General features: G+C 45.0%; 1 protein-coding gene across 6 annotated transcripts; it reads right to left on the bottom strand.

Moving 5' to 3' along the window:
- On the bottom strand, nt 1,496-22,182 carry TDH (L-threonine 3-dehydrogenase). Of its 6 annotated transcripts, XM_021072090.1 has the most exons (10): nt 22,053-22,146; nt 15,517-15,608; nt 13,170-13,369; nt 11,544-11,586; nt 10,636-10,706; nt 8,690-8,839; nt 8,425-8,597; nt 7,353-7,443; nt 4,552-4,821; nt 1,496-4,008 (listed from the first exon to the last, which is right to left on the bottom strand). In XM_021072090.1, exons 3-10 carry the CDS (start codon nt 13,351-13,353, stop codon nt 3,869-3,871), a joined length of 1,122 nt encoding a protein of 373 aa, XP_020927749.1. In that variant the 5' UTR covers nt 13,354-13,369; nt 15,517-15,608; nt 22,053-22,146; the 3' UTR covers nt 1,496-3,868.

Raw genomic sequence — 25,805 nt, 5'->3', positions numbered from 1 at the left:
AGCCTGCCTACATTTGGAGAAGATATAGTAAAATGTATACTTGTGTTATACACTGATAAATAAGAGGTGACATGTCATTTTAAAAAATCACTATGATTAACCTTATTTGCCAAAGATTAATGTTAACTATATGAACTTGAATTCTAAAATGTTTCTAAATTAGTATTCGATGTTCAATTTTTATATGTTTTAAGATGGTAGGAACATTCAAATTATAGGACCACTTATCTCTGAAGTTAACCAGAAGAACTCCATTAAGTTAAAGAATATTATAATCTAGTGTATTCATACCCTCCAGAGATAAATGAACATTCCATATCCATGCAACAACAAGGATACAGAGCTTATAGATTTTTTTGTTTCCACAAGCTCAGCTACAGGAGAATCAGCTAAATTAAAGTTCTATTACTGCTTGGATTCCCTCTGGAAATCTAGAAAACATGTCCCAGGCTTCTCTCGGAAAGGAGGGAATTTCTTCTCTGGAAACACTGTTCAACTTGCTCTATCAGGTGGACCTACTAGACATCTCGGTGGATGACCTCCTACACTGTTAAAATTTTTTTTTGGAAAAAGACTAAATCATGACTCTCACACAAATACAAAACAAACAAAGACTGTGCTTAACTCACTAATAAATGTAAATCATATCTTAGTAAGTAAATATGTACTTCTGGTGGCAATAGCAGAGCAGAATTTCATCATAAATTCGACTCTCTCAATAAGACTAGGACTACATAAAATTAAGAGGCAAAGATATAAAATGTTTATATCTTCTGACTTAGTAATTATGCTCCTGGGTTTCTGAGTAAAGTAATTCAATAGTGGAATGACTGCATAATTATGATATTCCACTCGATGATTATGCAGCTATTTCTAAATGGTAAATATCAAAACTACATTTAAGTTGTTACATCAACCTTTGTATTCCTCGTTTAAAAATTAAAAAAAAAACAAAACTACTTTTGTGATGAAACTCATCTTCCCCGTCTAAGTAGCTTTTCAGATCGCTTCCAAATTAACCATAAAAAAACCCTTTCCCCCAACAGAAAGGAAAGCTTTTTATAGCAAAACATTAAGTCATCTCCTGGGATCCCAAGATGTGCACCAGATATTGAGTATTTGGAGAGAAAGGGCAACTCTAATTTTAGTTAGACTCCATATAATTTGAAGGAGTCTTAGTTCTTTGATGCCTCTTTGAGGTTCTCCCAGAGGGGCATTTATAGACTTAGAAGGATTAAAGGAAGCCACTTTACAGCAAATTCCTCCAAATGCCCCAACTACAAGGTCATCCTGGGAACCTAGCGGAAATGCTGGAAGACTAGGGTCAAAGGGACAAAGGGTCACTCGGGTCAGTTGCTTCCTCCCTTTTCATGGAAGAAAGGAATTAATTTCTATTCCTTTAAGGGAACTGAGAATAAACAGAGTTTAAGAACTGTTTTTCAAACTGAACTATTAGAAATAAAGGAGCTTCAAAACCCAATGACCTACACAGATATTCATAACAGCATTTATTCCTAATAATCAAAAAGTACAAACCACCTAAACAGCCCGCAACTGATGAATGGACAAACGGAATGTGTATACATAATGGAACGCTATTCAGCAATGACACGGAGTACTGACGTGGATGACCTTTGAAAATATTATGCTAAAGAAGCCACTCATAGCGTATGATTCCGCTTACATGAAATGTCTAGAACAGGCCAATTCATAGACACAGAAAGAAAATCAGTGGTTGCCTTGGCTGAGGAGAGTTTCTTTGAGGAAGGATGCTGAAATGGCCTAAAGTTATAGTAATGGTTACACAAATCTCAACAAACTGAAAAATCACCAAACTGTAAACTTTAAATGAGTAAATCTTATAGTATGTGAAACTTATCTCAATAAAGTTGTAAAAAAAAAAAAAAATCTTAAGTCTAGGTGTTTGGGGAGTTCCTGCTGTGGCACAGAGGGGTTAAGGATCTGGTGTTGTCTCTACCTCTGCACCGTTTCAATCCCTGGCCTGACACAGTAGGTTAAGGATCCAGTCTTGCTGCAGCTGTGGCATGGGTCACAGCTGCAGCTTGGATTAGATTCCTGGCCTGAAAACTTCCACATGCATGGGTGCAGCCAAAAAAAAAAAAAAAAAGACTAATTTTGGCAAATAAAATGTACAAATGTAAGCTTAATCATATTAAGTAGGGAAAAAAACTATATCAACATAATAATTAAATGATTATCTAGAAGTTCAAATCCAGGTATGCCTCCCCCCCAAAATTCATGTTTCTACCTAGCAGCGAAAATTCCAAATACATAAGACTGTCATTAAACAGACAATAAAAATGCCTTTTAATCCTTGACAGCTGCTGTCCACGAGACCCAAGATTAATCTGGAGTTGTACTTTCCAGTGATTTCACAGGCAGCACATCCCAGGGAAGCTGGAAAAAAAGTACATCTGTATCTACTTACATAGTACTTGCTTCAGAGGGTTACAGCACCTCTTCTGAAGGCTCATCTAAGAATGTGCAAAAAGGCTAGGCAAGGAAGTTCTTTTTAGAAAATCATGCTTGAGGAGTTCTCTTCATTGGCTCAGCGGAAACAAATCTGACTAGTATCCATGAGGACACAGGTTCAATCCCTGGCCTCGCTTACCAGGTTAAGGATCCGGGGTTGCTGTGAGCTGTGGTGTAGGTCACAGACGCAGCTCGGATCTGGCACTGCTGTGGCTGTGGTATAGGCCAGCAACTGCCGCTCCAATTCAACCCCTAACCTGGGAATCTCCATATGCTGTGAGTGTGGCCCTAAAAAAGACCAAAAGAAAAAAAAAAGAAAAGAAAGAAAGAAAGAAAATCATGCTTGGAATTGGTCTATACTAGGAGGGTGTGGAAGAGAATAACTGGTGGTCCTTGGAGAGTCCCATCCCCACCAACAGAGTTCACCTGAAGGGGTGGGGCCCAGAAACCTGTGTATTTAGGCAAGTTCCCTGGGAGGCTGGCGTTATAGGTAAGTGATCACGGTCCCAGTCACTGCTGCTCAGATCACCAGCAGGAGGCAATCAAAGAAAGAGGTGCTCCACTTGACCAGTGGCTGCTATTTTGTTTTTGCTCATGCCCACAGCATGTGGAAGTTCCCAGGACAGGAATGGAACCTATGCCACAGCAGTGAGTGGGGCCACTCCAGTTCAGACAAGCCTGGGTCCTTAACCTGCTATGCCACAAGTGAACTCCATCTCTTGATATTCCTAATTTCCTGGGTCCTTAACCCACTGAGAAAGGTCAGGGATCCAACTTGCATCCTCACGGACCTATGTTGGGTTCTTAACTTGCTGAGCCACCATGGGAACTCTAGAGTGACAATTTTGGACAGGTTAAAATCGCTTGAATATAGTGGCATGGGATTAATACATTGGGCATTTTCTTATGTTCTGATGGCATAGTAAAGAATTCATGTAGGAGATCATCTTTGATAGTCTTTAGAATATAATCTTTGGTCTTAGCCAAGAGAAAAATGGAATCTTAGGAGTGATATTTAAATTAAGTTTAATACAAATGTCACATACTTCCACATTCCCAGAAATGGTCACTTCATCGTAATTAAGGACATGGAAACTATTATGACTGATGCCTTCTGTGATATGTGTGTTAGGACACATTTAGGCAAATAGCAAAAATTCAGAAGTCCTACCACCAAACCTACGGCATTGAGAAAATGCTAAAGCCAACTCAATTTTCCATCTGGCAGTTCAATATGAGCTGCGAAAATTTAGTCCAATCAATCCTTCAACTCCATATCATCTAGATTCCTTGGGCTCTGGAACCTTGGGGGGTTGGGAGGTTCCAGTTTTCCCTGGACGGCCGCCCAGGACTCACGAACGCTTCCTCCGGCGCTTCAGTTAGCTTGGGCGACTCTGCTATGGGCACCATGGAAGTTCAACATCGTCGTCACCAGCTCCGGGAGGTCAAAATCGTGTTTCCACCCCCAGTCCCTCCGAGCGGTGCTATCGTCAAAGTTCATTGGCCAACTATCCGCTAGGACAAGATACGGAAGAGGAGCTTAAGTTATTCAGGCTTGAGATTTGCAAAAAGTCTAAAATATTTTAAAGCAAGGTCTTTCATCCACAAAGGACATGTCCTCTTTGAAATCCCCCACCTCAAGCACACAGAGTCATCCTCTTAGATTAGAAACTGTGTCTACTGCCAGGCACTGTGAATTGTCACCTACTAGGAAAGCCTCATGCAAACTTGTAGTGGGGGACGGCTATGCTCAGATGGCACTCACCCAGCAGCACAGTCACAGCAGTTGAGAACATAGGGCTGGTCTCATACAAGATCTGCTTGTTTTATGGTTAAACTGGCAAATGGTGAAATGCCAATAAGCCATTTATTTGGAAGGTTCTAGTCCACCCACTTCAGGTATCACCTGCCCCAAACCACAGCATCTGCTGGCCCTGGTGCACCAGCAGCTCCTCCTCCAGAAGGAGGGCTCTGGGCTCTCCTTATCCTCCCCAGTTTGTGTCCTCAGGGGAGCAGCTCGGTTTGGCTTTGGAGGGGGCCCTGCAGCCATGTACCAACCTATGGCCTGCCGGACAGAGTCCACATTGTAGGTGATCTGGAACTCCGGGATGTGCTTGAGGACCTCCTGGGCCAGCTCGGCGGGGGTGAAGCTCATGGCATTGACGTTGTAGGTCCTCAGGGAGAGGGCCTCCGCCGGCGCCTCCATGACCTCCAGGGTGGCCCGCAGGCAGTCATCGATGTACATCATGGGGAGCTTCGTGCCAGGGTTCAGGTTGCATTCAAATCTGCCGTTCTTGACGGCGTCCTGGAAGATCTGCACCGCGTAGTCTGAAAGAGAATCTCACCTGTGGGTCTTCGCACGACGAGAGGATGAGTGAGCCCCTCAGATCAAGGTAGCTCAGTTCTCGATATCTTAGTCTCAGAACCTCTTTATGTGCTTAGGAAACACTGAGGACTCCCAAAGAGGTTGTACTAATTTGAGTTATAGCAACATCTACTCCATCAGAAGTTAACTGAGAGCTTTTAATATGTCCACATTTTAAAATGATAATAAACCTATCACATATTCTTATGTATATTTTATATGAAGAAGTACACATTTTCTTCTTATTCTTTTTTTTTTTTCTTTTTTGGCCACCCGGTCTCTGCGGCATATGAAGTTCCCAGGCCAGGGATCAGATCTGAGCCGCAGTTGTGACCTACACCGCAGCTACGGCAATGCCAGATCCTTAACCCACTGTGCGGGCCAGAGATCGAACCTGCATCCTAGCACTCCAGAGACACCAGCAATCCTGTTGTGCCACAGAGGGGACTCCCAAGAATGTATTTTCTAAACAAGAGAAAATTTAGTGAGAAGAATGGCATGTCTGACATTTAGAAAAAACTCTCTGGCTGAATGGAAACAAGTGGAGTTCCTGATTGTGCTCAGTCCATGGTGCTACACACATCATGGAGCCTCTGAGAGAATCCAGTGTACTTGTAAAGGAGAGAGAAAAAGGCAAATGACATCTTAGTACTGATGTGAAAGTTGTTTTGACCTCCTAGACCTCTTGAAAGAGTCTCAAGGATCCCCAGGATTCCCAGCACCTACTTGGAGAAGCACCACATTAGGGCAAAACGTTTTTAAAGTAACCAAAACTAAAGGCTCTTTTAAAATCCCTGGTGGCTCAGGGGGTTAAGGATCTGGTGTTGTCACTGCTGCAGCATGGGTTCGATTCCTGGCCTGGGAACTTTTGCATGCCACCAGCGTAGCCAAAAAAAATCCCTCAGATTTTAATTGAAGATATTCGAAAAAATGGAAAGATATCCCATGCTCTTGGACTGAGAGAGTGAATACTGTTAAAATGGCCATACTACCCAAAGCAATCTACAAATTTACAGCAACAACAACGTGGAAAACAGTATGGGTGTTCCTCAAAAAACTAAACACAGATCTACTATATGACCCAGCAATACTATCCTGGGTCTGTATCTGAAGAAAACAAAAACATTAATTCAAAAAGATACAGGGAGCCCAACATTCACTACAGCACTACTTACAACTGCCAAGACATGAAAGCAACCTACGAGTCCACTGCAGATGAGTAGATAAAGAAGACGCGGTACATATACACAGTGGAATACTACTCGGCCATGAAAAAAAGAACTCTACTTTTCCATTTGCAGCAACATGGATGGACCTGGAAGGTACTATGCTATGTGAAATAAGTCATATAGAGAAAGACAAATGCTGTATGATATCACTCACATTTGGAATCTAAAAGATAAACTAGGGAGTATAACAAAAAAAAGACACAGACATAGAGAACAAATTAGTGGTTACCAGTGGAAAGAGGGAAAGGGGGAGGGACAAGACAGGGTAGGGAATTGAGAGGAACCAACTACTATGTATAAAATAAATAAGCTACAAGGATATATTGTACAGAGAAGGGAATGTAGCCAACATTTTATAATAATTATAAATGGAATATAACTTAAAAACTGTGCATCCTTATGTTGTACACCTGAAACTTATATAAAGATTGTAAATCACCTCTACCTCAAAAAAAGAAAAAAAAAACAAAGCTAATTATGCCTGGTGCTCCACTCACTAATGAATAATACAGGCTTCTAAACAGGAAGGTACCCAGCTGCACTAGAGATTGGCACTAATTCACTCTCACTTGGGGGCAATCTCTTCTGAAATTTAAGGAAATTTGGATAAACAGTAACAGCAGCAACAATGCTTATGTTCTTTCTAAATATGCAATGCAGAAAGTCCTTTTTTTTTTTTTTTGTCTTTTTAGGGCCGTACCCAAGGCATATGGAGGTTCCCAGGCTAGGGGTTGAATCAGAGCCACAGCCTCCAGCCTACACCACAGCAACACCAATGCCAGATCTGAGCCATGTCTGCAACCTACGCCACAGCTCACAGCAACACCAGATCCTTAATCCATTGAGCAAGGACAGGGAGGGAGTCTGTGTCCTCATGGATGCTAGTCAGATTCGATTCCGCTGAACCACGATGGGAACTCCTAGAGAGTTTTAACAGAGCTCTCTGTATTAAGAAACAAAGGTGTACTCAGAGAAAGAGGATGTTTCTCATTCGCTATGTTCCTACACTGTGGGTGACATGCTTGTTCTCAGAAAGGTCTGGGTCTAGCACTGAGGGTGGCCAATTCCGTGGATTTACAGCATCAGCATGAGCTCCCTAGACAAGTTTAAGTCAACAGGGTTCAATGACCTTCTCAGAGGCACTTCCCAGAAAGGATGCAGAAACTTCAGTCAGCACACAGCTAAAGAGAGAGCAAATCTATCCCCACTCTTGTCATCAGTAAGAGCTTATCCTACATAAAGAAGAAATTGAAAACAACACTTACCAGTCGTTCCTCCTCCGGGCTGGGAGTCGGCAGAAATGATCCCAGGATATCTCAGGCATCGGAAGTCTAACCCATACCGGTAATAATAATACTACAAGAAAGAGAGGACTTATATTCAATCTTTTAAATCAGGTAGAGCTATGCAAAGCAGTAACAGTTTTCTGAAACATCCCTCCACACAGTCATGTTAAAATCTTGCTAAAGGAAATGAAGACTAGAATTGCTAAGACTCACCTGTTTTTCTTTAATAAATAACCCCAAAGTTCTTATCTTCAAAGAATCATCACTCTGGTGATAACATCACTAGAAAACACGGTAAGTAACAAATCTGCCTACAGTAGAGATTTCTCTTTTTTTGGTCCTTTTTACAGCTGCACCTATGGTATACAGAAGTTCCTAGGCTGGGGTCAAGGTGCAGCTGCAGCTGCAGGCCTACACCACAGCCACAGCAACAGTGGATCCACGCCGTTATCTGTGACCTACACGCAGCTTACAGCAATGTCGAATCTTTAACCTGCTGAACAAGGCCAGGGATCCAACCTGCATCCTCACAGACACTATGGCAGGTTCTTAACCCACTGAGCCTCAATGAGAACTCCTACAGTAGGGATTTCCAGCCTTTCTTGGGAAGGGACCCCCTGCTCACTGTCCTAAAGGAATCACGAGCCAGCACTGGGAAGAGCACGGGGAGAAGGAGACCATGACCTATCAGCTGAAGGATCAGACACTGGCTAAAGAGCAAAAAAATAATAAAGCTGAAAAGCCATTTGAAGTTATTTTAAACTGAGTCCTATTCACTACCAACACTGGCAGCTTGAAAGAACAGTGTAGTACCAATGAGACAAGCAGCAGGGAAACGGGGGCTGCCATTCGAGAGGCATGCACAAGTGCTGAGGGTTATCAGAGGACTAAGGATTCCTCTGGATCTATCGGTACTGGCCACTTGGCAAACACAATCAGCTTCCAAGCATCTCTGGGGGCAGGGAGGAAGCCCCCTCCTAGGAGGAATCAGCAGGTGTTTGCGGCCAAAAGAAGAGAAAAGGAAAGAGTCACCTCACCCAGCAATGCTCACCTCTCCCATGAGCTCTGCGTGGACCTTGGACACCCCGTAGATGGTCCTGGGTCTCTGGATGCAGAGATCGGGAGTTGGGTTCCGAGGAGAAGTGGGTCCAAAAGCCCCGATGGTGCTGGGCACGAACAGTCGCAGACCATGCTCCGCGGCAACATCCAGGACATTGTGCAACCCTGAAACAAGGGCACCGTGCCCTGGGAAATCTCTACCCAAAGAACTGAGAAGACGGGCAAAGGCATCATGGGGGCAAGACCCAGAGACTCACCAGTGATGTTCACGGCTCTGGCCAGGGACACATTTGCTTCGCCCACCGCACTGAGCAGGGCACTGTAATGAAACAGCCAGGTGACGCGGTTGTTCACCACGATCTCCCGAAGGTTCTTGTAATCCAGGATGTCGGAATAAATAAAGGGGCCTGTGAGGAGCAGTGAAACCAGGCATGGAGGGGTTAAGTGAAACAGTTTGGGGCTTGAAGAGCTCAGTGGCTTTGCCCCCCTCTCCTGATGACTTAGTACCATTAGTACCAACTTGGTAACAACCACTTGATGCTCCTCAGCATTTTTCTTTTTCCTTTTTTTTTTTCCTGTTTTTTTTTTTTTAGGGCTGCACCCATGGCATGTGGAAGTTCCCAGGCTAGGGGCTGAATTAGACCTGTAGCTGCAGGCCTATACCACAGCAACGCAGGATCCAAGCTGCGTCTGCAACCTATACCAGAGCTCACAGCAACACCATATCCTTAACCCACTGAACAAGGCCAGGGATCGAACCCTCATCCTAATGGATACTAGTCTGGTTAATTACCACTGAGCCACAACAGAACTCCCAGCATTTTTCTTACTAAGAATAACAAACCCCAACCATGCCATGGCTAACAATAGTTAATGCTTATAACAGGACTTACACCTGTCGGGTGCTGTGCTCAGGCCTTTCTGTGTATTTACTTCCCACAGCCTCTGAGGCAGATACATCTTACCGATGAGGAAACTGAGGCATGGAGAGGTTAAGTAACTTGCCAGGATAAACCAGAACAAGAGTAATAACTAGGGTCACAATCAGGCAGCTGGCTTCAGTGGGTGCCGTTCACACCAAACCTACAGGCACACAGTGACGTCACTCTGCCTAAAGGTTGCACATTTTAAAGGAATAGAAAAGTGGGTTTACAAAAAAAGCCGCACGCACTGTAGTATACAAGAACCACAATTGTGAGTTCACTACACCCAGTTAGGCTAGAGGTAGAGCCGATGTGGGACAATGCCAATAAGCCCTGTTTGCAGCAAATTACTGCTCTTCCACATGGTAAGCAACGAAAGGCTGCCACGGAGCCAGGAAGGACCAGGAGACATCATAAAACCATTTTTGAGGCGGTAGGAAACTTGACTAGAGGAGTCTGAGATTTGTGTGTGGGCCCAGCAGTTTAAGAGCAAGTCCACATTTGAAATATAGGATTAATTGCTCCAAAATTTTAATTTCCTTTTCCTCATTTCAGAACTTGATTTTTGTTTTTCTCTCTGAGCTAAGTTAACAAAAAGCTCTTCAAGGCAGGAACCAAAGCTTTTAATTCAAAGATACTGCTCTAAATAACATCCAGAGGTAATATTCCAAAACTTCAAGATCTCAAGAACACTCCTATCCTTGGATCATTTCAATAAGCAGCAGCTGTAACATAGACGTTTTACAGAACACATGAGGACAACACATTCAACTTTTTTTTTGGCTGCACCCATGGCGTGCAGAAATTCCTGGGCCAGGGATCGAACCTGCACCACAGCAGTGACAAAGCCAGATCCTTAACCCACTGAGCCACCAGGGAACTCCCAGCATGAAACATTTTTAAGTGGCACAGGTGAGTCTCAAATACTCCTCCTCTTTCTTCTTTAATTCGCAAGCCTGGTTACAAGTGGTGACGCTAGTGGTAACAAACCCGACTAGCATCCATGAGGTTGTGGGTTTGATCCCTGGCCTTGCTCAGTGAGTTAAGGATCCGGCGTTGCCATGAGCTGGGATGTAGGTCACAGACATGGCTCAGATCCCACGTTGCTGTGCCTCTGGCATAGGCCAGTGGCTACAGCTCCAACTGGACCCCTAGCCTGGGAACCTCCATATGCCTCGATTGCAGCCCTAAAAAGACAAAAAGATAAAAAATAAACACACAAACAAGTCATGACACTGGTTCCAGGAACTGCAGCTCTACATGCTCTGTAAGCCTCTTACCACTGAGGAAGACGTGCTCGGGGGGCTTCCGAATGTCAGATAGAATCACGTTGTCCTTCCCAAACCGTTTCCTGAAAGGGAAAAATTAAACACATGAATTGGTACGTTGAGGATACGACAGGTCCCATGAAAACAGTCTTGCCAACAGGAACTGTCGTTCCCCATCAGCCTCCAGATGCCTCCTTTTCACACCTTTCCTCCTCCCTCTTTGTCCCCAACACATACCCCTTCAGCTCTGGCCACACTCAAAGCTGCATCTCTGGGTTCTGCCTCACCCCCGTATCACCCGGCTGTTACCTATTTCTCCCCAGTGAGCTTGAGTTCTCCCTGTCCCTCCCCATACATCTCTCCTCTTATCCTTTTATCCCACTTTCTCCAGATCCCACACCATTCCTTTTCAGCTCCTACATGTACGTCCCTCTGTCCCCAGACAGCTGAAAATCAAGTGACTCATTTGGAGACTGGTGTCTGTCTTTGCCTTGAAAAGACAGCGGGCGAAGGCAACCTGCGGGATGCTGAATTGAGAACCTAAAATGGGTTTGTGGTACTAAGAGGTACAATGAAATGCATTCCAAGTGGTCATTTAGATACAGTATCTTTTATTGTTGTTGTTGGCTGTACCTGCAGCATATGGAAGTTCCCAGGCCAGGGACTGAATTCCAGCCACAGCTGCCAGATCCTGAGCCCACTAAACCAGCCAGGGATCAAACCTGAGCCCCAGCAGTGACCCAAGCTGCCGCACAGACAATGCCAGATGCTTAACCTGCTGTGCCACAGCCGGAACCCCTAGATATGGTATCTGAAAATGGTCAGGAGCAAGAGGGGGGAGAAAAGATTCAGTGGTCAAATGCGGCCAAAGAAAGCTGCAACGCTCAGATTTTAAGTTACACTTTGAAGACTCTTCTTACCTCAAAAGGCTAGCAAGCCCCACTCCAAGCTGGCCAAGGCCCCCTGAGTGAATAAAAAAAAAAAGTGCAACCTTAATCCAAATCTAACAGATTCAATTATTCCCAGATTGTAACAACAGCCTAAGACTCTCCTGGCAAACTTAGCTGATCAGGTAAAGCCCCAGGTTGGCCTGATGTAATGGAAGTACCCTCTCAGAGCTGAGCCAGTTCAGGTAAGATTAGTTTCAGAGACAAAGGGCTCTACTGCAGAGAGTGGCCGAGGGGAAGCCAGGCACAGGAAGGGAATAATCACAGGAGAACAGAACCACCTGCCAGCTCCTTGGGCCAGGAATTCACCACCAGCTCTGCCTTTGTTACTTGATGGGCTGTGAGGCTTGTCTGCTGGAGGTACCAGAACACTCAAAGCCAAATACAATCATCTGGCAAAAACCTCCAGTGGAATTATCCCTGAGGGGCCTCCCCCATTAGAACTGGGGTAGAATATGAAGTGAGGAAAAGCAGGGACAAACCAAGAAGTCACCTGAAGGATGGGCAGATAACTGGATGGACAAGGAGCCACCAGGAAAATTTAAACTGAGCATTACAGCATCTTAATTTGGAAGCTTACAAATGCCATTGACGGAAAGGGGAGAGCTGGGGCCTGGGAGCATAGATAGGGGAAAAAAACTGGAAATTCCATCTGGAAAAAATTAATGAGGCAGGGAGATACAGAAAGTGGGATTTCCCGTAAGCATATGTTAACATGGGACTAAAAAACCAGGCCACCGATAGGAACACCAGGCCCTGGATGATGCTTTGTTGGTAGAGGGAGGAAGAAATCAAACAACACACAGGGGAAAAGGCTGGAGAGTCAGGGAGAAAAGGGAACCAATCTCACCTGAAACCCATTTACAGCAGGAGAAGAGGTGGCAGTGAAAACACACACACACCCTCCCCTCCCCCCATCCCTCCCTCCCTCTCTCCCCTCTTTCTCTAAAGAACCTAAGAAGGATGAGGCCAAGAGACAACAATGTGGCAAGCAGCGGACAATAAAACATGTTAATCGGGTGAGAAGTGGGCTTGGGTGGGCAGACTGATGGTCAGGTCTGCAGTCAGCAGGTACAGAATCAGGTGCTGGGTGGACACGAGGTGTGGAGGGCCGGGACGTGAGTCCATCGATGATGAGATGCAACATGAGGTGATGGCGAGGAACTCCCCAGGCCCAGGCTGTCTCCTCCATCTCCGCTGCACAAATATGCAGTCACTGCCTGGACTGGGAAGCCTGGCCATGCAAAGCTGCGCTGATCCAAGAGTCCACATTCTAGCCATGCACCTTGGCTCCCAGGCCACTCCTAGCAACAAAGGGGAAGCAAGTCCCACAGCAGCATATTGGTCCCCACGTTCCTGGGTCCTCCCTTCAGACAATACAAGATTTGGGTGTGAAAACTAACCCCTGGCAATAGTGACAAAATAAGGACTGGGGACTTGGCGATGTGCCAGAGGAAGCTAATAATGGAAAAAGGAGTTTCTGATTATTACGACCCTGGTTAATGTGCTGGCACATTAGACATCCTGAAAACAAATCCACAGCCACATAAAGAAGAAAATAATAAAACCACAAATGGGGAAAAAAGAAACAAACCCAACCTGTAATTAAGACACGTGGCTGGTTTGCTTCAGAGAAGGAGGTGGAGTGGAAGTTGGCGTCTGCTGGAATCTGCCGAGGGGAGGTGCCCAGAAACCGGCGGGGCAGGGTGGGTGGCTGGCAGCCACAGGCCGGGCTCCCCAGCGTCCGGCTGGCAACCTGCTTCAGCATCTTCACAACGGGCATGGTCTCTGCCAACAGCCTGAAACATGAAAGCAGCCAAGGTCAGTACACGACCATTCCCTCTCCTGACCCCTAGAAACACAAGCCCTTTAACTGCAACCAACACTAAGATCAGATCGACAGTTCTCGAGCAAAGCCATGTTCTGGATTCAGAAACTGAACTAAAGAGACTGCTGAGCGTACCGCTAGGGAGCCAGTCAAGAGCTGATTATGAGCCCAGCCCAGTGAATGGGGAGAAACGCTGCTCGTGCAAAGTGCAGACAAACAAAGGCTGGCCAGAGATTTCAAACTGGGGCCATGCAGTGCTGACATCAACTGAGATTTAAAGTCACAGTGGAGGTGACTGTGTAAGAGCCGTCCACACCAGGGACACCAAGTCATGAGTCCCAGTGCAGACCGCATACCTTTACATCTTTATCATCTCTCCGTGCACCATCGAGGTCCCAGGTGAAATATCACAAGGCCCTGTGTATCTCATGCTAACTCAGATAAGAGATAGGATGAACCAGATTAGAAAAGCAGACAGTTAAGATTAAAAAGGCCCTCAGCAATATTTAGGAAGCTCTGACTAATTATTGTTTCACTGCCATCTCTTTAGAAAGGACCATTTAGAAAAGCTATTTTCTCCTCTCTTCCCAGATCACATGTATTTTATTGCAGTCCATGTCCTCTTCCTCGTCAGCTGTACCCAGGCAAGCACGTCACAGGAGTGGATCACAGTTGCACTGGGTCCAGCATCGACCGTCCTGCCCCCAAAAGGTCAGGGCTTTGTGTTCTGCACACTGCCCTGTGGGCCTCAGATTTCCAACAGCACTGGGGGATGCGCCTTCAGCTTTGACCCTAGTGCCCCCCCACTCACCGCCAAAAATGACCAGATCTCAAGAATCATATATTCTGCATCATAAAATGAGAAAAGGTAAACCACAGCTGGAGATACTTCCTGCTTAGGAGCTGAACTTAGACTGGCTTCACACTCAACACAGTGCTTTGAGCAGGTAACAGTAATTCTAAGTAAAAACAAGCAGCAGAAACTTTCCTGCATCCCTAAAGTCCAGACTATAGGAAATGAATGAAAATACAATCTTCTGAATTTCTCCTTTCGTGAGCCACAGTGGTCTTTTCCTTTAGGACACTAAAATAAGGTGGGCAGAGCTCCAAGGGCTTCTGTGGAGTCAGCAGCACTGCCCATCAGGTTTCCAGTGTGAGACTCCTGAGGCCCTTCACCTGGGCTAGCTTTCCCAAACAAGCAGCAGACAACCTTTGGCTGGCACATCTCAGGGCTGGAAGGGAGGTCACCATGGCAGGGATCTAAGCTTTCCTTCAACAATCTTTACTGACACCTCAGACCAGGTAAGAACCTTGATTTTTCGTTTTTTTCTTCTTTCACACCCGCAGCCTATGGAAGTTCCCAGGCTAGGGATTGAATCAGAGCTGCAGCTGCCAGGCTATGCCACAGCCACGGCAATGCTAGATCCAAGCTGCATCTTTGACCTACACCGCAGCTTGAAGCAATGCCAGATCCTTAACCCACTAAGCGAGGCCAGGGATCGAACCCACAACCTCATGGTTCCTAGTTGGATTCATTTCTACTGCACCACGATGGGAACTCTGACTAGTCAGATTCTTAACCCACTGAACCACAACAGGAACTCTGATTCTTTTTTTCTTAAATTTATTAAAGCATAGTTGATTTACAGTGTTTTGCCAATTTTTGCTGTAAAGTGACCCAGTCATATATACACAGGTTTTTTTTTTTTTTTTCTTATCTTTCATCATGCTCTATCCCAAGAGACTGGATGTAGTTACTGTGCTGCACAGCAGGCCGCACTCTCCATTCTAAATGTAATAGTTTGCATCTACCGACCCCAGACTCCTAGTGCCTCCTACTCCCTCCCCCTCCCCCAGGCAACCACAAGTCTGTTCTCTACATCTGTTTCTGTTCTGTAGATTGGTTCCTTTGTGCCATATTTTAGATTCGACATATAAATGAAATCATATGGTATTTGTCTTTCTCTTTCTGACTTACTTCATACTACGAATCTCTAGTTGCATCCATGTTGCTGCAAATGGCAAGAACTTTGATTCTTAAGGTCACTTATTTCAGTAAGTTCAAGAGGATGGTGAGGAGGCCAAGAAGCAGCTAGATTTACCAAAACATAGACTTACCAAAAGACAATTCTCAACTCCCCAAAGCAAAGTAACGATGGCCACAGGTAAAGAAGTTTGGGGGCTTTTTTTCCTTTTAAAGGTTGAAGAGGCTGAAAACATTAAATAGGTACGTTAAGTTTGTACAATTCTCTCCATCTTCCCCCAAAGGGAAAAGCGCAAAGGTGGCATAAATTCTTAATCAAATATAAAGTATTTTAGTTTAACCATGTGGACAATTCATGATTAAGTTGGTTCTTATTCCACTATTACCAGCTAACATTTGATGCTCACTACAGGCCACAGGCCTGTCAATCAAAGCCTTCTGATATTAGAGCATTTAACCATGGCAACGGCCACCCCTCTCAGGGAACCCAGCTCTTAATGCCAAGCAGCACTACTATCCTCTTACAGGACTGCTTTAAAAACAAATCCTTCCAACCATCTACAACATGCAGCTTTTCTAAGTCAAGGTTATTACCCTGCCACTGCCAAGTTCAATTCAATACTTTTAAGGCAGCAGTCAAATTTTCTGGGCTCAAGACTTCTTTACACTCTTAAAAATTGAGGATTTGTTTTGTTTCCATGAGTTTTATCTAACAATGTTTGCTGTAGTAGAAAGTAAAACTGAGAAATGTTTAACATATGAATGAATTTATTTAAAACCATAACAAACATTTGAATGAAAATATAATTCTGAAACAAAAAAGTCTACTCAGAAGGTGCCTCTGTTTTACACTGGTACTTCTCTTTGATCTTTTCCTTAATAGAAAACAGCAGGAGTCTGATATCTGCTTCTAATTCAATCTGTCGGTTGCTTCGATTGAAATATATGAAGAAATCCAAACTCAGAAAGCAAAGCAGCAGGGAAAGGAAACAGTATTTTAAAAGCCTTTTTGGATAATTCTGGATACTCATCTTTGATATCCAAAACTCAACACGTGGTAGTTTCTTGAAGATTAGTTGCAATGTAGAATCTGAAGCCCCCATCAATGAGCCTTTCATACTTGTTACATTAAAACCCACTCGTCTAATGCTTTGAATAGATCTTTTCCTCCTGCATGATTTTGTCATTTCGTGCATTGCTCTTTTAGCAAATATTGGTTCAGTGAGTCATGCAGAGCTTCCAAATGTTTACACACGTCATTGTACAGTCCCAAAAATCATACTGATTAACATTGTCATTGATCTCATCAGAAAATTTCTAAATTTTCTGTCAAGCTGTCAAGTTCATTGCAGCAGATGTAAGTTAATTTGCAACAAATACCATCAACTGTTTCCATAAGCAGCTTGCTTGATTCATTTTTTAGAAAATGTATGCTGATTTTCCAGGTATGAATAACCACAGTCTGTGAGTCATTCTTTGAAGCAAAAATGGTTTGCCAAGAAAAAAAGTAGCCAGTTCAGCTTACAATTCAGTTCAATCATACGAAATGCTTTACCTGAAGATACCATCACACTTGAAGATGGAACAAGTACATCCATTTACCCCATGACACACTAAAAAGATACGTCTCAAGGACCATGATTTAATAAAAGTAATCATTTTTACTGTTTCATAAAGGGCATTCTTTTTTTTTTTTTTGGCCATGCCTATGGCATGCTGAAGTTCCCAGACCAGGGATCGAATCCAAGCCACTGCAGTGACAATGCTAGGTCCTTAACCTTCTGAGCCACTAGAGAACTCTATAAAGGGAGTTTTTAAGTAAAGCTTTCCATTTTTTATTCTATTTTGTATTGAAAGCACACGGCAGTGAAGAAAACCATGATTACCGTTACAGCGTGGTGCCATTGCCCTTGATTTGTGCAAAGGCGCCAGTACTTTCAGCTGGTGTGGTTTATGCACCATCCATGCAAATTCAACAGTTGTTCCAGAATAAACCACGAAATTCCAAAGAAGGTATTTTACACTGAATACATTTGCACTATTTGTGTTTACTGCCAAACAGTCACTGAAAAAACACTCTTTGATGATTGGTTTGCATTGATAACACATGAATACAAACAAAATGGCAAGTCCAGACAAGACTACAAATTCTTCCATTTGTAAAGTAAAAATACATTTCTACTGTCAGTCTTGATGTCTGCAGTTAAGTCTTTAATTTGATAAGTTACTGCGTTATTAGAAAGTGGCAGTACTTTGATTCCTTTCAACACCTTCTCAACCAAACAACGCTTTGGTGTATTTCTCTAGCCTCTGCAATTTGATAACGTATCCTATTAGATGCTTCAACAACTTTTTCTTTTCTAGTTTGGAAAGCTGTAATATTTGGCTTTTAAAGAGCTCATTGTATCTACATTTAATTCATTTATTTCCTTTTTCTTTAGTTGATGGAATGGCTGGTCTCAGAACTGCCACCAAAAATATTACTCAAAAAAAGTTCTGTGGCTCAAGACACATATGGTAAATTTCTAACATCTGTAAAACTGAGGAAAACTTTCATGTTTTCATGTGTTTTTTAGTTTTGCCCATTAACCTGGAATTGACTCCTTTTTCCCTAAATCAGAGAACTCTGATTATATCATTTCATTTTTTTCAGCATTTACAGACACAGCTCTGAGTTGAAAACTCGAATCTCCTAATATCTTCCCTACTATATCCCCCTTTTCAGCCAATGATAAACCCTTAAATATAAAGATGTAGAAATTAATATCCTTTTATTTTAGAATAAAATATTAAGTTCACAAGAATTCTTATACCATTTAAAAATTTAGAAAAGTTTTCAGGAGTTCCCGTTGTGGCGCAGTGGTTAACGAATCCGACTAGGAACCATGAGGTTGCGGGTTCGGTCCCTGCCCTTGCTCAGTGGGTTAACGATCTATCCGGCGTTGCAGTGAGCCGTGGTGTAGGTTGCAGACGCGGCTCGGATCGCACGTTGCTGTGGCTCTGGTGTAGGCCGGTGGCTACAGCTCTGATTGGACCCCTAGCCTGGGAACCTCCATATGCCGCGGGAGCAGCCCAAGAAATAGCAACAACAACAACAACAAAAAGACAAAAAAAAAAAAAAAAAAAGAAAAGAAAGAAAAGTTTTCAAATCAAGACTATATACTTTTTGCTATTTTTCCATATAGACAAAAAACAACTTTAGAGATTTCAAAATAATGACTTATTACAAGAAAATGAGGTCACAGAGACGACAGCAGATCAACTGCAGGTAGCTAGTAAGAACACTCAGAAGTACTAAGAACCAAAGGGAATTCATCTCTGAAAATGCACATAGTTGTACTCTAAGCCTACTGTTTTTAGAAGATTCTTGAAATACAAGAATGCACAAGCATACATGCCATCAGAGGAAAAGCTCATCATAAAGCATGTAGCCTCTGGAAAACACCACACTTGTAAGGGGAAGAATGAAAAAGGCAAAAAATACCTGTGTTATTCTTAAAATAGTTTTGACCTCATGGACACTACAAAGGTCTCAGGGAATCCCAGTCTTCCCCAGACCACACTTTGATAACAGCTGTTCTAAGGTAAAACTTGCTTTGCCTAGTTATTAAATGTATACAGGGAAACCATGGAAAATTAAAGATCAGATGAGAGTCCATTTACCCTTTGTATATTAACTACAGCAGAATTCTAAGCAGCCAGTGGCTTCACGAAGAGGCTGGCAGTGACAGATACAGACTCAGGCTTTGGTGATTGGATGTGGGGCAGCTGGTAAAGGAAGGGAGGATAACACCAAGTCCTCTAATTTGTGCTGCTACAAGCCTGGGCTTCCTGAAGGATCTGGGCAAGAAGATGAGTGAGCTGGGTTTTAGGTATGTTGTTTTTAGGGGCCAGAATGGCTGCCTTTGCCATGGAGCTGAGAGTTCTGCTGAGTGGTTCCTAGCAGTGCCTGATGCATGTCAGAACTCACCGAACACCGTGTCAGATGGACAGACAGGGAGGAGAAACCAAGAAATAACAGTGGATTGTCTATCCCACAATAAACAGAATGCCCTCTGTTGCCGGAAAAAAATTACTTTCATTTGTTAGGAGGGGAAAAAACACCCTTAATTCAATTGTGATTGCTTTGAAGATAGATAATTCTACTTCAGAAACATTCAAAGAAACTCCAATTTGAAATACCGAAGACCAACAGAATAGGCTGTTTTCCTGAGGATGCACCAGCAATTTTGCTTAATATTCTTGCTGTCTTGTGGTCCCCCCAAACTTCTAGCTCTAAGCCTTCTCAGCCATGGAGATAATAAATATGGACATATTAAGTAATGTCTCCAACACATTAAACATGAAGCTAAAATTATCCAGCCCCCAAAAGATGAATGGTTAAAGAAAATGTAGTATACACATGTGATAGAATATTATTCAGCCTTGAAAAAGGAGGTCCTATCATAGGCTACTATGTGGATGAACCTGGAGGATATTATGCTGAGTGGCTGAGTGAAAAAAGCTGGTCACAAAAGGCCAAATACCGTATGACTTCATGCATATGAGTTATATCACTTATCTGAAGTAGTCAAAAATATCATGGAAATAGGAAGTAGAAAGGTAGCTGCCAAGGGGTGGGATACTAGTGTTTAATTAAGAGGCAGTTTCAGTTTTCAAGGATAAAAAAGTTCTAGAGGAGCTCCCATTGTGGCTCAGCAGGAATGAATCTGACTAGCATCCATGGGGACTCTATCCCTGGCCTTGCTCACTGGGTTAAGAATCCAAAGTTGCCATGAGCTGTGGTGTAGGTTGCAGACACTGCTTGGATCTGGCATTACTGTGGCTGTTGTGTAGGCCAGCAGCTACAGCTATCATTTGACCCCTAGCCTGGGAACCTCTATACGCAGCGGGTTCGGCCCTAAAAAGAAAAAAAAAAAAAGTTCTAGAGATCCACTGCACAACACTGAATATACTTGACACTACTGAACTGTACTCTTAAAAAGGGCTATGATGGTAAATTTGACATTATGTGACTGAAACAATTTAAAGTTTTTTTAAAAATCCAGCCCCGAGAAATGGCCAGTACATACATATATTGCTGAGGAGCTAGAAAATTCGCCCAGTGGATATGAGATCCACCAAATCTCAGTCCCATCCAAACTCTCAAACCTTTGTCCCTCTGAAGCTTCTAAATGGTTCTTTTCCCTCTGTTTATAAACCTACTGATACTCCTCCTGCTTTACCTTTCCTTTCAATCTCAGGGGTCTCCAGAGTGTTCCCGTTGCCCCAACCTTCGTTCCCTGCCCCTCCAAGTGGAGCTTCCTTCTCACTCTGCAATGGGTGAAACTGACTTCACCAAAAGTCAGCCCTTGCCCAGATGGCAACTTTCTAGCCCTGTGCCCTCTCCCAATGCTGACCACGCCCATCTTCAAATCTTTCTGCTTTAAGGACCAGTAACGCTTAGAAGACACATTTGCAAGGCAGTCTACACTTCACATCCTCCAGTTCTCTAAATCATAAAAATAAATGTGTCCTCTTCATAGTAATGACCCAAGGGGGAAAAAAATCAGGCAACTCAACTAGTGAGTGCTGACGAAGCACCTGCTTTCCTGAACTCTTATTTAATCCCCACAGTAACTCTTAAACTGGGTTCTTTTCCCCATTTTGCAGAATGAATGGACTCGCCCAAGGTCAGGCAGATACTAATTACCAAAAGGAGGGGGGTTGCAAACCAGGTCCGCTGAGTCTCAAACCCTCTTTCCACCACCCAAGGGAGGACAAAGAGGAAACACTCCTGCCACCTTCCCTGCTGCCTTTCCTTCCTCCGGCTGGCTCCTCCTCGCCGCTCGCTAGGAGGAGAGCACCCAGCAGTCTAGGGGGTTCAAAGCCAGACATCGCCCGCTCTTGCCCCCGCCGTGAGAGGCTGCGTACACACTATCTTGTCAAACCTCAAGTTTCCCCTTCCTTAGAAATAGGACAATGATAGGACCCACATTAGGCTGTTGAGAGCGTTCAATAAAAGCAATTCATAGAGGCACTTAGCAAACTGCTCAGGATAAAGACTCCCATCAACCAGCTAGTAAAGTGCAGATCTAATACGGGGATGATCCGAGAGCTAGAAAGGGTCGGTGAAAAAAATCCCAGAGCTCTAAGAGGAGCTACAAAGAAAGGGCCTTAGAAGGAGGTCTGGCTCCGCGGAGCGGGCACTCCCCTCTCCCGTGCACACATTCCCGGGAGAGGAAAGCCAAGAAAACGCGGCAACCTGGGCCGCACACGGGTCTCCATCCGGCCTCAGCCTCCCTGCTCTCTAAAAGAAAAGGCGTGCGGTGGAGTGGGGGGCCACCCTCCAAGGGAGATGACTGGACAAACCAGTTTTATGAGAAGAGCCTCTTCCTCCCCTATTCTCTGACAGGGGGTGCCTTTCCGAAAAGTAGGAAGGACCGGGAACAGCGTCTGCTGCCCCGACCAGTGCCCCAAGCCTCCCCCAGCCCCGGCCTCCCTTCCAGCTCCCGGGAATCGATGGAGACCCGCGTTAGTGCCAGGAATCGCAGTCAGCGGCGCCGTGCTGGGTCACAGGGATCGGGCCAGCCAGGGCGAGGGGGCCCCGCGACGTCTGCCTCCTCCGTTCTAAAGGAGTTTAAATCTCGGGGTCTGTCGCTGAGCGAACATCGGCCGCCTCCGCACTGACCTTCCAATACAGCCGCCCAGAGAGTCTGCTGCGCCGCGGCGCGGAAGCCGGAGCTGCACGTGGCCAAGAGTCCGAAAGCGCCGAGCGCGCAAAGCAGAGTAGGCTAGGCGAGCAGCGCCTTTATCCCTTCCCCGAGCAAACCCGCCCCCCGGCGCACCAATCCCCTTCTTTGGCAGGGGCTGCTCAGGCTCGGCGCAGGGTCACCGCAAGGGCGGGCCGCCGGTTGCCATGGTAACTGTCTTGAGGGTCCTGGTTGGGCTCCCGGAGTCGTGCGCCCCTTACGCCGGCTCCACCTCCGACCCACTATTTGGAGAGCTAGCGGAAGGTGAGGGGCGCGTTGGAATCTAGCTCCTGGCGTTCCCGGCAGGTGTCGGGCCAGCCCGCAGGTCTTTGCATAGGACTCTCGGGGGGCCGGGGGCGTCTCAAGGGCCTCCTTCCACAAAGAACCCGGCTTCTCCCGAGCCCCACAGAACTGGTTGCTGCTTGCATTTAGCGGCTCTGCAGTGGACATGGAGAAGAATGCGGGACGCCGAAGGGAAAGCTGAAAGGACAGGCGGAGGAAAGAGTCCGGGACCGGGGTCAAGAGCTCTGGTATGAAGAGACTGAGCGAATCACTTCATCTTAGTTTCCCACATGGGAGACATGATTGTGAAATTAGGTAACCTCCAAGGCCACGGACCAACAAGAGTTAGCATCACCTAGGAGCTTGTTAGAAATGGAAAGTTGAGACTGCACCCCAGTCTTGCTGAGTCAGAATCTCCTCCATCTGTTTTAACAACCCTCTAGGTGGTGATGATCTGTGCTCAAATTGAAGAGCGCTGAACTAGGGCAGTAGCTCTCAGGCTTGGCCGCAAATTAGAATCCCCGAGGAGTTTTTGAGCCTCCCAGATAAATCAGAATTGCCTTGTGGGGAAAGCGGGTAGCAGGAAGCCCAAGCGTAGGTACCTTTCAAAAAAAAAAAACTCCTGGAGTGATCTTCTTGTGTACCCTAGAGGCTCCATACTCCAGTACTCCAAGTGTGGTCCTTGGAGAAAGCAGCCCCCATCCAGATCTACTGAATCAAAACCTCTGATTTAACTGGCTCTTCAAGTGATTCATCTGTTTGGAAAAAAAAAAAAAAGCAGCTCTAAGGCCTCCAGCATCAAAAATCTTTGACTTTATGTACTATTGTACTATTGCCTTTGTGTTTTACAGACCCTTGGAAGGTCCCATTTCTTCAACTTTTTTTCATATGACATTATCTTCATTATAGGTCTTTAGTGCACTTGAATTTTGAATTTTTTTTTTTTTGTCTTTTGTTGTTGTTGTTGTTGCTATTTCTTGGGCCGCTCCCGCAGCATATGGAGATTCCCAGGCTAGGGGTTGAATCGGAGCTGTAGCCACCGGCCTACGCCAGAGCCACAGCAACGCGGGATCCGAGCCGCGTCTGCAACCTACACCACAGCTCACGGCGTGATCGTTAACCCACTGAGCAAGGGCAGGGACCGAACCCGCAACCTCATGGTTCCTAGTCGGATTCGTTAACCACTGCGCCACGACGGGAACTCCGAATTTTGAAATTTTAATTAGACTTTTAGTCTCTCAAGTGACCTAGGATATTATCAAGGCCACTGTCCCCACTTGGCAGAGGAAGAGGTGAAGCCCTACCTAGACAGGTAAGGAGTTTCTACCCGAGGCTAGGGGGACCATAATGCTGACCCAGACCCTGAGTTGGCTCTCTTTTCTAATACACCACAAGATGTCATGAAGAGTTATTTCTTGTTTTCCTCCAACATTGTGGTGAGGTCAGAGATGACTCTGGGCATGCTTTGAGTGGATTGCAGACATGGATATTTTGAAAGTAGAGCAACCCACTAATGGTACTGCTAATCTGGGGTAGGAACCATGGCCTCAACCTTTGCTCACGAGGACAGGGCAAGAAGAAGGGGTGATTTCTGGTGTTGATGAAATGTTGCTTGCTATGCCAGTAAACAAAGGATGTTGCAGACACCCTGCCAGCAGCCACTGTAAGCCCTCCCCCCCACTGCGTCCCACCTGACTGCTCACCCTGAGGGGATTCAGGATGGAGAAAAAGGACTCTGGCCTTAGCTACTTAAGATGCATATCAAAGGAAGAGGCTTCAGTGAGCCCAGGCTCTTGCATCTTTCCATATATAGCAAAGCACTAAATTCATTAATTTAGGATGTCAGGTTTTTAACAGGAATCTTTTGATGTTCAGATTACCTGTTTTTGTGGCAAAACTCCTGTATATCCTGGCTTCCCCCATACCTCTTTGGAGCAGTCCCTCAGACTAATGTAAGAGGCTGTCTTCTAAGCTTAAGTCCTCAGAAAATATGCCAAATAAGACAAGATTCTCAACTTTTAGGTTGTGCATTTTTTCCAGATGGCATGAAGGGACCCAGAGTGGCCTTCTCTCCTTCATGTGAGCTCTGCAAAGATATGGAGCTTGGCACCAGCAGCTGAGGCCTCTGGAGCCCATCCAACTCCTCAGAGAGTCCAGACGAACTTGGGTAAGTCTCTCCTGGTTCTCGGATCTTCTGTTGTTGCCGAAACCGCAAAAACTGTGGCAATGGAAGGAGACAGACAGCACTCGGAGATATGGAAAAGCAAGGTTTATTCAGCACCGCTGCGGGCTCAGAGGAGTCACCTCCAGAGTCTGAGCACCAGGTCTTTGCTCTCAGTAACTTTTATACACTACCAGGTCTTGATTTTCCCATGTGAGCATCCCGGACCTCCCCCATCCCCAAGCAGACAGTGTTCCTCCCGAAGAAACTGAGCAAGCGAGGTTACAGAAGCCGAACTGATCAGCAATGCTGGGTACCTGATTAGCAGGGCTGCTGGCTTGGACAGAGAGCACACAGTTGTTACATTATTACAAGAAGGGTGGCATAGTGATGAGCACAGCTGGAAAGGCTTGCAGCTGCCTTCTTAGCCAAGGGGGGGGGGGGTTGTTCTTTAGTTAAAACTCCATTTCATTCCCCCCTCTTGATGTTCAGGGTGCATCTGCACCCTTTACAGATCATCATGAGTCATAACCCTTTGGTAGCCTCTAATAAGTAGCAGGTGGGAGGCTGTTTTTCTTTCAACCATGGTTTTTATAAAACCTTTTATAATATTTATCAGGAGAGGTACAAGGCAGGGAACAAGTAGGCACTCTGCGAGTATAACCATGACTATTCCGACCATTGTCTTAATTCCTCCCAACCAAGAGAACCATTTACCAAAGAGACTGTCTGCATCCCATCCTTTCCAAGTTTTTACAGGTACATGGGCTAGTTTAGTCATGCGGTCAGCAATTTCTTCTACCACCTTTCCGGTGTCATCTATTTGTAGACAGCAATTACTTAAGTTAAATTTCCCACAAACCCCTCCTTTAGAAGCAAGTAAATAATCCAAGGCCAAGTGATTTTTGTAGATTGCACTGTGTATTTTAGTTTGTTGTTGGGCCAATATAGTCAAGGCCCTTGCAGTGTCATTTGTTATAAGTTCCAAAACTGCCTGTAGTCTGATGATGTGGTTCAGCATATAGATAGGGGTGCGATATCCCCAAGAGCCATCCTCTGCCCAGGTGGCAGGCCCATAATATTGAATTATCCGTTCTGGGAGCCATTTATCATCTTCCCAGTCTCCAATTTGGAGAGCCCTCCAGTCTCTCTGGGCACCCTGTGCCCTATATATAGGAACTCCCAGTTGCTTCCCTAGTGACAGTGGGAGCAGGAAGAAGGAAGGTCTGATTGTTCCCAGTACACATGT

This window comes from Sus scrofa, chromosome 14 (assembly GCF_000003025.6).
Source record: "Sus scrofa isolate TJ Tabasco breed Duroc chromosome 14, Sscrofa11.1, whole genome shotgun sequence".
In the NCBI taxonomy this organism is placed as follows: Eukaryota; Metazoa; Chordata; class Mammalia; order Artiodactyla; family Suidae; genus Sus; species Sus scrofa.
The sequence above is the reverse complement of the archived record's forward strand: the minus strand, read 5'-3'. Positions and strand labels throughout refer to the sequence as shown.

Excerpts from the sequence above, each read along its gene's own strand:
- TDH (XM_021072092.1), bottom strand. The coding sequence starts at position 13,353 with ATGCCCGTTGTGAAGATGCTGAAGCAGGTTGCCAGCCGGACGCTGGGG. Across the intron at positions 8,840-10,635 it reads CGAGCACGTCTTCCTCAGTG|GCCCCTTTATTTATTCCGAC; the intron begins GTAAGAGGCTTA and ends TGCTCCTCACAG. Across the intron at positions 4,822-7,352 it reads GCCCGGAGGAGGAACGACTG|ACTACGCGGTGCAGATCTTC; the intron begins GTAAGTGTTGTT and ends ATTCTCTTTCAG.